General features: G+C 50.6%; 1 protein-coding gene across 1 annotated transcript in view; it reads left to right on the top strand.

Moving 5' to 3' along the window:
• The window catches only part of LTBP2 (latent transforming growth factor beta binding protein 2), a 72,709-nt gene that overhangs the window by 42,339 nt on the left and 15,973 nt on the right, over positions 1-14,397 (top strand). The window contains exons 11-17 of the mRNA XM_059848223.1: positions 5,380-5,454; positions 9,240-9,362; positions 9,827-9,991; positions 10,792-11,022; positions 11,565-11,587; positions 13,241-13,280; positions 13,685-13,771. Coding sequence (XP_059704206.1) covers positions 5,380-5,454; positions 9,240-9,362; positions 9,827-9,991; positions 10,792-11,022; positions 11,565-11,587; positions 13,241-13,280; positions 13,685-13,771 — 744 coding nt within the window. The remainder of the gene's footprint in view (positions 1-5,379; positions 5,455-9,239; positions 9,363-9,826; positions 9,992-10,791; positions 11,023-11,564; positions 11,588-13,240; positions 13,281-13,684; positions 13,772-14,397) is intronic.

The following is a 14,397-nucleotide window of genomic DNA, read 5'->3' as shown; positions in this document are numbered from 1 at the left end:
CCAAGGGCTTGCTCCATGAGCTGTTGGAGCAAAGGCTGGTTGTTGCCTGGTCCATGAGAGAAAGAGATGAGCAGAGACAGGGCCCTGGAGGGTGGCAGGACACCTAAATGATGCTATGCAGCTGCAGTCCTTCAGCTCTGGCCACAATTTGGCGGATGAAATGTGTTGTGTTGCAAGATAGGATAAATCAGGTGGAGATATTCAGTGACCCTCCTGGGTCTTTAGTACTTGGAGAAAGCAATGGAGCACACACTGAAAGGCTAGAAGGGTAGGGGCAAACAGGACCTGGAAAGTAAAACCTGGAGAAGACTGATAGTAGGAAAAGAGAATTAGAGGCTGATGAAGCAGCTGAAGTAGAAACACAAGGATGTGACTGAAAGGGAGCTCAGGAACAAGCACGGTAGTTGAGTGGTGCTGGTGAGGAGCCTGCCCTGAAGCAATGTCCTGTCCTGTGGCAAGCTCAGGAGGTGGGGCTAGTAGCAGGTACACTGCTGGGCAGAGCTACTCCTGCTTACCTGCCAGACCATGTGTTATTTTGGGGGATACAGTGTTCTGTGGGAAGAACGTGTAGGAACAATATTAAGAGATGGTCTGTAGAAATTAAACCAAATGAGACTGGAGCTACAGGTCGACACACACCCTGTGGCAGGTGTGGATTTGGATACTGGTTTTCTCAAAGCCTTGGCCCTTCTCAGGCACGAGGGGATAAAGGAAACTGATAGCAGAGAGTTCTGTCCAGAGGGGATCGCAGCCCTGCTCTTCCACGTCCTCTCTGTCCATGAGACCACACACCTCTAGAACCAGCAGCATTCCAGGAAAACACCCATATCAGTGGACACCATCTGCAGTACTGTCAGAAGCTACAAGTCTCACCCTTCTGTGCAAATGACAGGCTTTCTCAGTGCAGTAAACCTGCATTTTCTAGGTTCTGATTTTTCAGTGCCCCCTGTCCCTTATTTCCAGCTGCAGTCAGCCCGAGCGTGGGCTGGGCTGTGCACCCACTCATTGTGCTCACTGCAGATCTTCCTGGGCTGCTTTCTCTCCTCCTATGGGTTTTAACTGCATTAAGAAACAAGTCTTTGAAGGCTATTGTTTTGTTTTTATTCCCACTCCACGTGTTTTTTCAAGTTTTTTGTCCTAGAGAAAAGTCTGAATTTCACTGGAAAGTTGGATCTTGTAATGTCTGGCTTGGCACCCGCAGCACTCCCCCAACAGACCTCCCACTGTGAGAGGGGTGGCAGCTCACCCATGGAGCCGTCACGGTCAGGAACGCCAAGTGGCTCTGCAAGCCTCATGCTCCCCTGCACTGTGCCTGCAGGCATTGAAACAGCCACAGGAAGCCCCTTGGAAATCAACCCCCTGGTCTGCTCCTGGGAACAGATGGGGTAGGATACAGGAAAAAAATCCCTGGATATATGGGAAGGAGGCTACAGAGGCCACTGTTACCATGTGCCACAGGGAGTCTGTGTGGAGCAATAAAGAAAGGCTGGAGGCGGGGAAAGAAGCTGAAACCTCTGCAAGGTCGTGCCAGTACCACAGAAAGCAATGCTTAACCTGGGAAAGCACAGCATTTTCAGGAGTGCTTTGTTCTGCACAGTGCTTGTTTTGCTCATCATTTGTGTACAACATTGTCATAGCAGCACGCAGCAGCACAGTGTTTTTAGGCATCTTCTTGGAGTTGGAAGCCATCTTGGGAGCCGAATAAGGATCTTTCTGTTGGAACAGTAAATGGCGAAAAGGAATTATCAAAGTCTTTTTCCTTCAAGCATCTTTTGCACCTTCAAGATCTTTACTGATCATGAGCAGAGCCAGAGGACTTAGTTTTGTACTGCACAAGTAGCACTGGTGCATGCCCTCCCCACCACTACCATCATAACTCTTGTTGGGGCATTGGAGAAAGTCTTGCTGGAGCCCCCTTACAACAGACCATCCAGAGAGCAGTCATGACAGACCTGGACAGAAGGATTTGTCTCTTTCCCTCGTGTCCATTCTGCTTTAGAACTCAGCTGATCCCCACAGCCACAGCCTAACATCTTGCCGTGGCACCTCTAACACATCTCCGGAGACTGCTGTGGGGCCCAAACTGCTCTGCTCTTCTGCCAGTGAGCTCAGCAGCTCATGTCCTCTGTGCAGTGAAGGCTGATCTTCTCTACTTCACACTAAACCAGGCTGAGGCTTGACTGAGTCCACCAGCCCCCACTTCTCCAGGTGTCATGAGCCAGTTCACTCCGGCTCCTTTCACCTCCCAGGACTAGCAGAGGCACCACAGCAACCCTCAAGGTTTCTCAGTGAGTTGATGTCTTTAGTATGGTAGCTGGAAAGAGTCAAAACAAATGGGCTAGCTTTCAGGAAACGGGCATTTCCTCACTTCTCATCTGACTACAGGCTTGCTTCTTCCCCTTTTAACAGAGTGGTATTGTATGGACTAATGTAATGTAATATCTCATCCAACAAACATTGTCGCACTTCACTCCCTTGTGCCTACCACCACTAGGAGAAGTTTTCCACTTCACCACCACCCTGAGCTTCTCCACACAATGTTTGGGGAGCCAGGGCTGTTGGGTAAAATCTCTTCTCCTAGGAAGGGATGAAAAATTAGCATAATTGCTTAAAGACTATCCCACTAGGTGACAAAATCCCTCCGCCCAATTTCCCTGTATTCACTTCCTTTCATATTATGATCTACTAGAGTATTTTTCTAGCTGGGGACAAAGTTACTGGTGCGAACCCTGGGCTGTGGCTGCTTCACACTCACCTCCTTTCTGAGCCTGTGAGCTTATTGCATGCATGCTCCTTTGTATGAGCCCAGCCCTGAAAAGGATGTTTTATGCCTGCAGAGCTTGCAGAGAGATAGAGCCAAGAGCGACTCCTAATGTGCAGCTTCCTGGTGACCATATTGGTTTGGCACAGTGTCCTCAGGGCTGAAATGCCCAGGAGGCAAGATTCTGAAATCACACTCTTGAATCAGGAACCAGGGCTCCCTGCCCTCACTGAGGCTGAAATCTGTCTGCCTGACAGATGCAACTCAGCTGCTCCATCCCTAGCCTCAGGCTCTGGGAGAACCCTTCTTGGAGAGAGTGTAGACAGACACAGGAGACTGGGGCCCCTTCAGCTCTGGATGCAACAGATTTCTGCCCTCTCTGATCATCAGATTAGCCTTTTCCTTTTGGTGAGTTCTAGAGAAATAGCTTCCCTACAGCTGCATGAGAGAAGGTTAGATGCTGATCCCCTTTGCAGGAAACCTAGGTGTCCTAGCTCCTTTTTTCAGGAGGTTTTGGCCATCTCTGTTGTTTTCTGGCCACATCTGAGTGTGTGGAAGGAAAGAGTCCTCTACTCAAGAAGCCAAGCAGAAAGCTGAGAGTTGATAACTTATATCCTCCTGCAGCCACACACTGTCTTCCCTTGTGAACAGATCCTGGCAGCCTCCATCCAATATTTCAAAACTCTCTTGGTTGCCCTCTTGGTACAGAGAGATCTGCTCACGTTACAATTATTCTTTCCAGGGAACACGGGTTTCTTTGCAGAGTTAAGATGTTTGTCCGTAGCCTTCACAAGTGATTTGCTGAAGTAGAGAGGTTTCTCCAAACTGGAGTTTGGTAAGTGCTAAGGTGGCACTTACCAAACTCCTTGCAACTCATCTGCCCACCACTGGCATTTTCCACCTTTCCCTTTCCCCAGCAACATCTGTTGGAGAGATGCTGCAGAATCTGTTTCTCTGGAAACTTTTCAGAGGGGGAGCATGGCTCTGACACGTCATCACTGTTTGATCTCCAGCACGCTTGGCTTCTGCTTAGAGGGCTTGCACATAACAATGGTGCTTCATCTGAGTGTCTGTTATCACATTGTGCTGAGGTTGACAGATGCTTCCAAGCACAGTTAATGCCTGTCGGCAGCCCTGAGCCCACAAGCTATGGTGTGGGAGGACCTGAAATCCCACTGGGGTACTTAGCCTGGACCCCATAAACCAGAGGTTTTTTTACCTTCCCAGAGGCTTGGAAAAGTACTCTGGGATTCTCAGTATCACCAGGAGCCCCCTCATCCCTAACATCCAGATATTTGTTAGCACCTGCTGCCTACAATTCATGACCAAACTGTAGAAGATAGAAATCGATAGAAATTTGTCTTTGTTATTTACTTAGTTGCTGAGGATCAATGTACACATGGAAAACCTTGTAACTTCATTTAATGTACCTGAGAAAAGGTTTTTTGTTCTCCTTCCTGGTACAGGCTGGTAATGATGTATTCTCCTGTCTTTTATTTCCTAAGCACTTTTATCTTAGGAGGCTGGTCTCTAACTTTTGCCTTAGAAGAACTGTCCTAGAATGGCTTTGAATTGCTTTATAGAGTTCAAGTGTTCAGGACAAAGTTATGGACACGCCTGCTCTCTGGCCCCAGAATGTGTTCTTAAACTTTGCAGGCTTTCTTTGTGGTCTTAAACTTTGGAGGCTCTTGCCAAGCATCTCCCTCTGTAAGGATGGTCTCAATTTGTCCCTGGTTCTTGAAGTTGCAATGTGTAAGGAATCTGCCAGAGCCTTGATATGACTATTGCCATGGAGGGCTTTCTACGTATGACACTAAGGAGTGAGCTACTGATGCCAGGCAGGAGAAATTAAGAGTGATTGTAATATGGCTGGGCAATCACTTGGCTGTTGCATGCACTCCTTGTTCCCAAGCAAAAGATCCAGAAAATTTAAAAGAAACCCCACCCTGGGAAAATCCCAACCTTAGGCAAAGTACTCTTCTTCCTACCCCACCCCACCCCATTCTTACTCACTTCCCAACCCATCCACTCAGATTCCCTTTTCCTTGCTTCAAAATTCAGTGCCTAAATTTGACTTCCCAGGAATTTATGGGCCACATTTTACTTGCCTTTAAAAAATTTGGAGAGGTTTAATTGTGCATGTTACAGAACATTTTGAAACCCACAAAACTATTTAAAGCAGAAATCTGAATTTTTCTTTGATGAGAGGGATTGGGACAGGAAATCACATGCAGTGTAAAAAGAAATGTAATAAACAGGGCCTGAGTTGTTATTTCAGCAGCTTGTCAAGGACCTCAGCCATTCCTTTCACTCTGATCTCCCTTGTCACGTGCCACCTGGCTATCCAAACTGACCTAGAAGGAGGCAAAGTGACACAGTGGTAGATATGAGGCACAGGCAGCACCTCTGGGTCACCAGTTTGGCACTTGCCAAGAAGCAGAAGACACTGCATGAATAACATGGCTGCTCTTACCTTTCCCTCTGCCCTGGGAGTCATCAGAAGCCCAGCCAAGGCAGGCGTGGGGACCCTTTCCCCTCTAGAAGGAAGGCAGAGAAGGGAGGACACTGGTGGCTGGCTCTAGTGCCAGTGTCCCACACTGTTTGCTTTTTTTTCCCAGCACACCCTGTGATTGAGAATGGACAGGTGGAGTGTCCCCAGGGATACAAAAGGCTGAACCGGAGCCACTGCCAAGGTAAGGATGCTGCTTTTATTTGTTTTTCTCCTTCTCACATCCACTGTTAGAGTTGAAATTATCTACACAAAATACATTTATCTAAATCCCTGGTATAGCTCTGCAAAGAATGTGACTTATAAAAATCTCCATGTTCTTGACAAGAATGAAAGAAAACCAGGTAACACAGGACTACGTGACTCTGCTGACAAGCACAGTGAGCACATATCTGGGCCAGTACAAGGAAACCCCCCTACTGACCCAGTAAGGACCTGAATTTATGCTCTGTTAAGTGTGAGTGTAAAAACACTTCTTCTATGGTCTGAAGCAACAGAAATTCTGTTTCCTAAAAATATTTGTGAAGGTTATCAGCTTGTTCCTTTGTTCATTTACAAGTAGGAGCGGGCCAATTTGGAGATTTACAAGTGGGAGAGTGCCATAAAAGCGATGCCTTCTCTTCTGACTGTGTCACTTGTTCATGCTGCTAGGCTCCCCTGCCTGCCCCGTGCTGCCAGGATCGATCCATTTCTCAGTTCTGTGGTCCCTCAGTTCCATATGAGGAAGGCACCAATCTCTCCCCTTTTCTCTCTTGCTCATGTTTATTTGGCATTTCTTGGACATACACTGTGTTTTTCTGTCCTCTGACTAAAGAGGAATTTTATTGTTCCCTTCTTGTGATCCCCAATAAGCTGAGAGGTGTCATCTCAGAGATGCAGCAGGGAGCAAACCCAGGGTTGGCAGTCCAATGACTCATCTCTTTTTGCTGGGACTTTCCACCATGCTTACTTAATTAATGATTCAACCTCCCCACACTGTCCTGAGGGAGAACTTTTAACAACACAACAACTATTCAGCTTGGTGCCCAGATCTCATCCCTTAAGTGGCCACAGACAGTGCTGTGATTATGAGGAGGTACCCAGAGACATAAAATGCAAGTTGGAGGAACAAAGCAGCTGGAGGGACTCATGTCAGAAAGCAGAGATCTGCAGTGCCTGCTCTGGATTTCTGTGCCCTGTGGATCAGGGAGGAGCAGAGGGAGATGACAGTGTGGATTTGGCTAGGAAGATGTTTTTGCACAGGAAAAAGCATGAACCAGAGATTTGTGCCTCTGGATACTCCTTTGTAAGCTGGACTCGAGAAGTTCTGTTCTTCAGACACTACTGCTTCTGTTGCAGCAGAACATGTGTCAGGAAGCCTCAGCACCTCACTTTAGGGCCCAGAGTGAGCAATTTGGTGGACAGATGTAGGAGAGGCTACATGGAGTCTTCTTTTGCCAGCCCAGGTAGGAGGGGAGACTACCTGGCTTTGTGAACTATTGTTAAAGAACTGTGACTGGAGGAGGACCCTGGCAGAAGCCTAATTTCCTCTGTTCAGTATGGACAGAAAGGGTTTTCTCTAGTGCCTTCCAGCAGAGGAGGAAATGGTTTACCTTTGCAGTATCTCCTTTCCTTTCCTTGCTGCATCCTCTTGAGCAGAACAAGGCTACAAGGAGTCTGAGCTGAGAGCGCCTGTCAGACCCAGCCAGGGATCCTCCCAGTGCTGCTGGGACTAGCAGGAAGGATGGCACTGGAAGGGATAATTTGGTTGCTAGACATGAGGAAAAGAGGTCTTGGAGGCTCAGGGACAGGGAGGTGTGCATGCAGAGTAATCACTGCACATGACCCACTCTGGCACCTCAGTGTCCAGAAGTCCTAGGAGACCATATGTGTATTTGGTGTCTGTTGCTGACCTGAGTCCTTTCTGCTGACCAAGCACTGGGGTAAACCAGCCTGCACCTTTCCCCCAGAGGCTGCCTCAGTCTGGCTGTTTCTGAGGAGCACTGGCAGGCTTCTGTGGGGTGGGAAAAAGCAGCTGAGGCAGCACATGGATCTCAGTTTGTGGTCCCTGAGGCCTCTTCTTGTGGCCCTAGCCCTGGCATGCTGCAGGGGGTAGGAGTGTGTAGCTCTGAGCATACCTGCCTGCTTTTACTCCCAGGGGGACTTCCACTGTGGCTGACAGCAGAATAGAGGGGATTGGGATGAGGCCTGGATGTGGCCCTTTTTAAATTAAGGATATAAAGCCTCGCCTTTGGTGCTTGTTTGTTTTGTGCTCTCATTACTCCAATCCCTTCAATCCCTTTGTTCATATGGAGTCAAACACTTTGTCCAGTTGGTCTGTCAGAATGATATAACACTCTGACCGTGCTGTGGAGTGACAGGGATGAGCCACGAGGCTCCTCCAGAGAGCTCTAATGTCTTTTCTGAGTGGGGTTCCCAGCATATTTGGGGTTGGTCACTGGTTGTTCTCATGAACTCTGTCCTGTACTTGGTGCAGAGCAGGAAACACTACATTGTGCAGCCAAATCCTACTCCTGCCTGTCCTTCTACAGATCCCTGTAGCATTGGTATCCCTAACTGACTTAACTTCTGGCCTGGTCTTCATGGCCCTTGTGTGTCTCACCTGTGTATGGAGCAGCTGGTGGGATAAATGGGGAAGTTTTAGAGCACAGGACTGGAGAGGACCTCTAGGTCATTAAGTCTGAACTTCAGCTGTCATTGCTGGCTGTGTGTCTCACAAGACAGCCCCTTCCACCAAGCAGTAGTGCTTTGGCTCTGAGGAATAAGGCAGCGTTGGGAAAGCTGTTCCTGAGTCTTCCACCCCATTCATCTTTAAACAGTCCCTAGAGAATCACTGGTGCTCTGAGGGCACTTGAGGTCTCGCCAGGGCCATGTACCTTGTCACTGGGACTGCCCTGTGTCTTTGGCCTAGCTTCATGTTGGCATTTCTTGGTCTTGGCAGCTCAGAGCTGTCCTGTGAGCAGTGAGTGGGCCCTGAACCCTCTCACTGATGGCTTTCACCTCTTAGCCTGCAGTATATGTTCCTGTGGTTTGTCTCAGGGTGGTGCTGAGGTTGCTCCCAGTCCTGCTGCTCTGTGTCACATCCAGCTCTTCCTGCCCTGCTTGTGCCTCCTGACACAGCACATTTCATCAGCATTCTGACTTTTCTGGGCCAAGCTCTTTAGTGAAGATAGAAGGCAACATTATTCCATGAGGACACCTTCCTCCTTACTCTCCATCTGAAAACTGCCCTCAGCTCCCCTGAATGCACTTTTTGCTAATCCCTGTTTTCTCTGGTTTAGCTCACACATTCTTACATGGTGCTGAAGGAAAGCCTTTACTGCAGGCCAAATGGATGAGCCCAATGGTGCTTCCCTAGGATAAACCCAGCTTCCTTCCCAAAGACTGTGTCTGAGGAGTGCTGAGTCAGGGGCAGAGGCAGAATTTGAGGCAGGGCTTGAATGTGATGACTTCACACTTGCTCACCCTTTTCTTAGAAGAAGGCACAGTGAGCCACAGCCTGGCCCACCACCTCTCTGCCTCTGGATGGGATCTGTCAATGCCCTCCCGGCATGCTGGAACTGAGTTTCTCAACAAGGATCCTCTGTGTGTGATAGCTCTATGGAAGCAGTACCAGGAATCAGGAGAAAGGACAGGACTCACCATTCCTGGCTTGCAGACAGCCATCATAACAGTGACCCTGACAGAGTGGCTCACCATAGGGGCCACATCTGTTTTCCACAAGGAGCAGAAAGCGGAGCAGTCAGCCACAAGCCATCCTGCAGCTGCAGCAAGCAAGCTCTGCAGATGTGGGACTACTGTCACCACAGAGGTCCTCACTGTGCTGCTTGGTGTAGAGGCTGCCTCGGACACCAGCTCAGCTGAAACTCCTTTGGTTCACAGCACCTGAATGGGAGGCACTGTGTAGGGAGTTTAGTTCACCCTCAGCTTCTTCACATCTCACAAGGGTCTCTTCTCTTCTCTCCACAGATATCAATGAGTGCTTGATGCAGGGCCTCTGCAAAGATGCCGAGTGTATGAACACCCGTGGCAGCTTCCGGTGTACCTGCAAGCCTGGAAGCATGCTAGACCCATCCCGCAGCCATTGCATCTGTAAGTGCTCCAGGGAACCCCTCAGTCTGGGGAGGGACCTGAGCAGGACCCCGTGGCTGAGTGGAAGCCACAGCATGCTTCACATCTCCTTCGAGTGTACCTGAGCTGGGTTGTTCTGCACTTGTGTGCAGAATGGGTCCCAGTCATGCATTATCATTCTCCATGGACATTGCATGGTCCCTGAAGAGGCTGAAGAGAATGTGCATGCGGTGTGGCAGCAAAAGACACAGCCCCCCGGGATGAGAGAACTCCCACATGAGCTGGATTTTTTGGGGATGACGCTGTTGGGGTAAAGGCCCAATGGTTGGTGGCCAGGGGGTGTCCTGGAGAGAAGACAGGGCAGCCCTTCAACAGGCTGGCAGGCACAAGCAGAGAAAGAGCCAAGGGGGAGAGCTGAGTGTCCCCCATTGTCTCTTTGGAGAGCTCGGGGCACCTCCGGCACTGACACGGCTGTTGTGTTTCAGCGGACAAAGCGGTGTCGATGGAGCAGGGGCTGTGCTACCGCTCGGCGGCCGGAGGCGTGTGCACCTTCCCCCTCTCGCACCGCATCACCCAGCAGATCTGCTGCTGCAGCCGCGTCGGCAAGGGCTGGGGCGACAACTGCGACGAGTGCCCGGTGCCCGGCTCAGGTGAGATGTGCCTGCTTCAGCTTGGTTCTGGTTACACTGGGGTTTGGGTTTGCCTGAACACAGACAGCTGCAGGACCACCCAGAGCTGAGCAGTGCAAATGCTGTTCTGGGAGAGGGTACAGAACCCAGGAAGCAGACCTGGATAATACTGGGAAGATGGAGACATCCCTGGGGAAACCACCCTGTACCAGAGGGAGAACACGGCCATGTGCGTGCCTGGCTTTATTCAACAGCCCTTTTCTGTCCTACACCTTTTGCTGGGAAGAAAGACAGGTGAGGATGAGTTTGAGTATCTCAGCATGGGATTGGGTGGAAGGAAAAGCACAAAAATCCTCAGGGACTGGAAAAATGTTCAGGTGGTTTGTGCAGAGTATCTTGAGTGCTGTGCAAAGTGCTCAGTGCTGAGGTACTCCAGGTTTGCTTTTATCTGCTCCTTTGCTCAGCTTGGACCTTCCTGTGGCATGACCTCTTTTTAGCAGTACTGACCATGGGAAGGGATTTCATTTTAGGGGTCTGGGAATGCCTGTGAGAAATCCACCCTGCTCTGGGAGTGCACTCCTTCTGCTTGAAGCATCTACCCACTGTAATCAAGATGTGTTTCTTTAAGAATGTAACCCTTAGAAATTACAGAAAATTGTAGGATTGGAGAAACTGGCACCTGCATTCACATACGAGCCTGCCCATCTTCAGTCCTTGATTCCACTGTCCCACTATCATGTCTGTGTATGGTAAGCCAGTTGATCCCTCCACCAGCCTCCAACCTCTGCTTTCTAAAGTTTTGATTTCATTTTCCTTCACAGAGGCCTTCAAGGAAATTTGCCCAGCAGGACATGGCTACACCTACTCCAGCTCTGATATCCGACTGTCAATGAGGAAAGCAGAGACAGAAGAGCTGCCCCTCAGCTTAGAAGAGCAAGGGGAGAACAGCAATTGGACTTTGGACTGGACAGCGAGGAGACACCAACTGCAGGACAGCCTGCGTGGCAGCATCCTGGAGACATTCCTTCACCCTGGCACCTCAGCAAGACAGGGTAGTGTGGGGTCTGCTGCTTAAAGCTGCTCCATCTGGGCCCCTAGCAAGGGTGGAAAACTTCTCCGGTCCTGTCATATACCATGGATGGACCTCTGGCTGCAAAGGGCTCCCTACATCTGTATGACTGTAGTGTTCCTGAGGCATGAGGCAATAGGTCTTCAAGTCTTTGGAAAGAAGGTCGAGTGTTTCAGGCTCCTGCAACTGCATCTTTGCAGTTGATGCTGACTGGCCAGGCTGTCTCCACCAGGACCTCAGGCCTGCGTGGCAAGCCTAGGACTCTAGTCCTTGGGCTTCTGTCCAGCCCAGCTGGAGGGCAATGTGACCAACTGCTTGTGCCAGTAATTGCTGGAGCAGTTGTTCCTGGGGTCTGCACAGTGCCAGGAGTCCAGGTGTGTTGGCTTTGGGAACAAGCTCTTGCAGACAAATGTGAGGGACTGAACGGCAGTGTCTTAGAGGTGGAGTGAAGTTAGGGCAGTCAGGGGTTGAGGAGGATGCCTATCTGTCTTCTCTCCACTCATCATGCACTGTTTCCTTTTCCAGGTGAAATTTCTCCTGCTGTGCGGGTGAGTAAGGTTTGTCTGGCTGGAAGGGGGATGTCATACAAATTAACTAAAAGAGTGGAGATTTAGATTAGGTATTAGGAAGAAGGTCTTTACTGTGAGGGTGGTGAGACACTGGAACAGATTGCCCAGAGAAGTTGTGGATGCCCCAGCCCTAGAAGTTTTCAAGGCCAAATTGGATGGGGCTCTGAGCAACCTGGTCTAGTAGAAGGTGTCCCTGCCCATGGCAGGGGGTAGAACTAGATGATCTTTAAGGTCCCTTCCAACTCAAAACATTCTATGATTCTATTCCTGCTTACACTCTTACTGTTCAGCCAGGCAGGTATGGGAGTTGTGGCTTTAGCTGTGTCTACACTGCATCTCACAGGGACTGAAGCTCTGGACAGGAGGAATTATCCATGATGAACTCAGTCCTAAAGAGCAAAAGGGTGAATTACAGCAAGGATCTATCCCATTATAAAAGGACATCAAGGAGAATTTTGGTTTGAAATTATGGTCTATGCTGCATATTCAAGTTTGCTCTGCTTTCACTAACTTCAGATAATATCAGCTGTACTTACACAGCTGAGGTGTAGGCACTCACTGCCAGACTGGCCTGGCTGTAGGGCTGATGGGCAGCAGGATAAGAAGAACTGATGTAGTCAGCTTTAGGCATGTTTCTCTCATGGAGCCCAGTGTCCTGCTCAAGACCAGCTCACCCTGTGTTGAGCTGGGTGCAGCAGAAACACCACTGGAGCACTCAGGGCAGGAGTCTCCAACACAGGCTGAGTGAATTCACCCTGTCAGATGGAAGCAGCCTGGGGACTGATTTTCTGCTAGGCTCTCCTAGAGCTGTGTGACTTTATTTGAGTCTCACTTGAAAAATGTGTGCCTCTTGATCTGTGCTGTCGGTAGAGTTTTGGCCATATCTCTTCTGAGCATATCTTTCTGTGCCCTCTTGCTGTATCAGCTCATCCCTCAGACATATGCAGCTCCTCTGAGGGAAGGGACAGCACTCCCATTGTCACTGCTTCATAAACATGAAGTGACTTGACTCAAGTACATGTGAGAAATCTCAAGACAGGGCAGAAATTTGAACCAAAGCTTCCAAATGTGAAGTCTACGACTTACATTGTTCAGTTGCCTGTTTTCTTCATCCATTGTGGAAAGCTCCACTGAGCAGGGACTTGGGACTCAGGTTGTGCTCCAGCATTTCCTTTGGCAGCCATAGGTTTGCCTGGAGGGGATGCTGAGAAAGAGCTTCTAGCACAAAACACCATTCTGGTAAGGGAGCACTGTTGAGGCGGGTCAAAGCAGCAGCTGTCCTCAGCCCTCCAGAGCTGCTGGTGACAGTGGCAATATTTACCATGCCTGGATGACCTTCCTGGCCACCTTGAGGAGGTGCGTGCCTGGTAGCCGTGCCCTGGTCTCACCTGCACAGTGTGCTGCCATAGCCCCTCTGTGGGTGGCCCTCGGGGCATGGCCTGAAGCTGTGCTTTGCCCAGGATGACATGCTCAGGACAGAGCAGCCCTGCCAAATGCACCCAGCTGGGGCAGCTTCTCCTCCTAGGATGGTGATCTTGGGGAGAAAGAGGAGGCAGGAGGTGGGTGGGAAAATGTCACAGGGGTGCTGCATCCCAGTTCCATGCACAAGAATCCTATGTTTCTGTCCCTCAGGGAACTGCTGATGCCACTGCAGAACCTGCCATGCGCAGAGGTGAGTGCCAGGCTGGTAGTAGGGCAAGGAATGTGTGGGGAAGAGAATGGGGCAGTGAGGAAAGTGGGGAGACTGGGAGCTCATGCCATGCACTTTTCTCTGCATGGCAGCCCCCAGTGATGGGCAGGACAGGCTCTTGGCTGGGCTGGCTGTGGGCAGCAGGGAGGACCCCATCACACTGGGTGGCTAATGTGGGGCTATTGGAATATGGGGAGGTGATGAATATCCAGCAAGGTGAAGGAGGCTGTGTTAAAGAATAAGATGATAGAGTTGCAACCACCCTGCAGCCTCTTCCTGTGTTCTCTTTTGGTGCTGTGGTTGCCAGGACAGCCAGCACAGGTAAATCTTGGGTCAGCATCTCTGCCTGGGATCAGGTAGCTTGACTTGCCTCTGTTCTTCCACAGCAGAGGAAGAGGAGTTCTGGCACGGTCCTCGCCAGCCTGGCCCCACTACCACCTGGGATGCTGCTGCTCCAACACAGGTGCCAGCAGGTGGGTGTGTGTCAGCTGGTCATGGGGATTTCCCGCCTCTCTTTGCCTGGTACTACAGCGAAATTATGTCCTAAGTTCTGCCCAGGGGCTCTCTCCCTTAACCTGCCTGTTTATCTGCCCACATGCCTCCCTTGACTTCCCAAAGAAAAGTCCCTGACCTGCCACTCTTGTCCCAGCCTGGGCCCAGCTGCTGCCACCCAGGGAAACCTGGCCGGCCGTGGGGAGTCACAAGAGCGAAGCTGTACGGGGAGCAAAGCGCTTGTATCTCTGAGTCCTTCCCCGCCTGCAGCTGCCTTGCCCGGCGCAGCCGTGGCTGCCGAGCGAGGGCAATCCCGCTGCGGTGGCTCTGGCCCCGTGCCCCCGCCGAGCCGTGAGCTGACTCATCGGGCAGGGGGAGCGCAGGGGGAGCCATGTGCCTCCCGGGGCGGCTTGTTTACTGCGCCGGAAACAAGGCTGCTGTTGTTCCAGGCTTGCTTAAGTGTCTGGGAGTGTGGTCCCTGCCCTGCGCCGGGGGCTGGAGCACCTTGGGGAGCGGGCCTGGCGGAGGCACCTTGCTGAGGAATGCGTCTTCCTCAATAGCCTTTTGTCTGGGGTTGGGCTGCCCCCTCACTCCCCCTGGCTGGCTT

The sequence above is a fragment of the Haemorhous mexicanus genome, chromosome 6, assembly GCF_027477595.1.
Source record: "Haemorhous mexicanus isolate bHaeMex1 chromosome 6, bHaeMex1.pri, whole genome shotgun sequence".
NCBI classification, from domain to species: Eukaryota; Metazoa; Chordata; class Aves; order Passeriformes; family Fringillidae; genus Haemorhous; species Haemorhous mexicanus.
The sequence above is the reverse complement of the archived record's forward strand: the minus strand, read 5'-3'. Positions and strand labels throughout refer to the sequence as shown.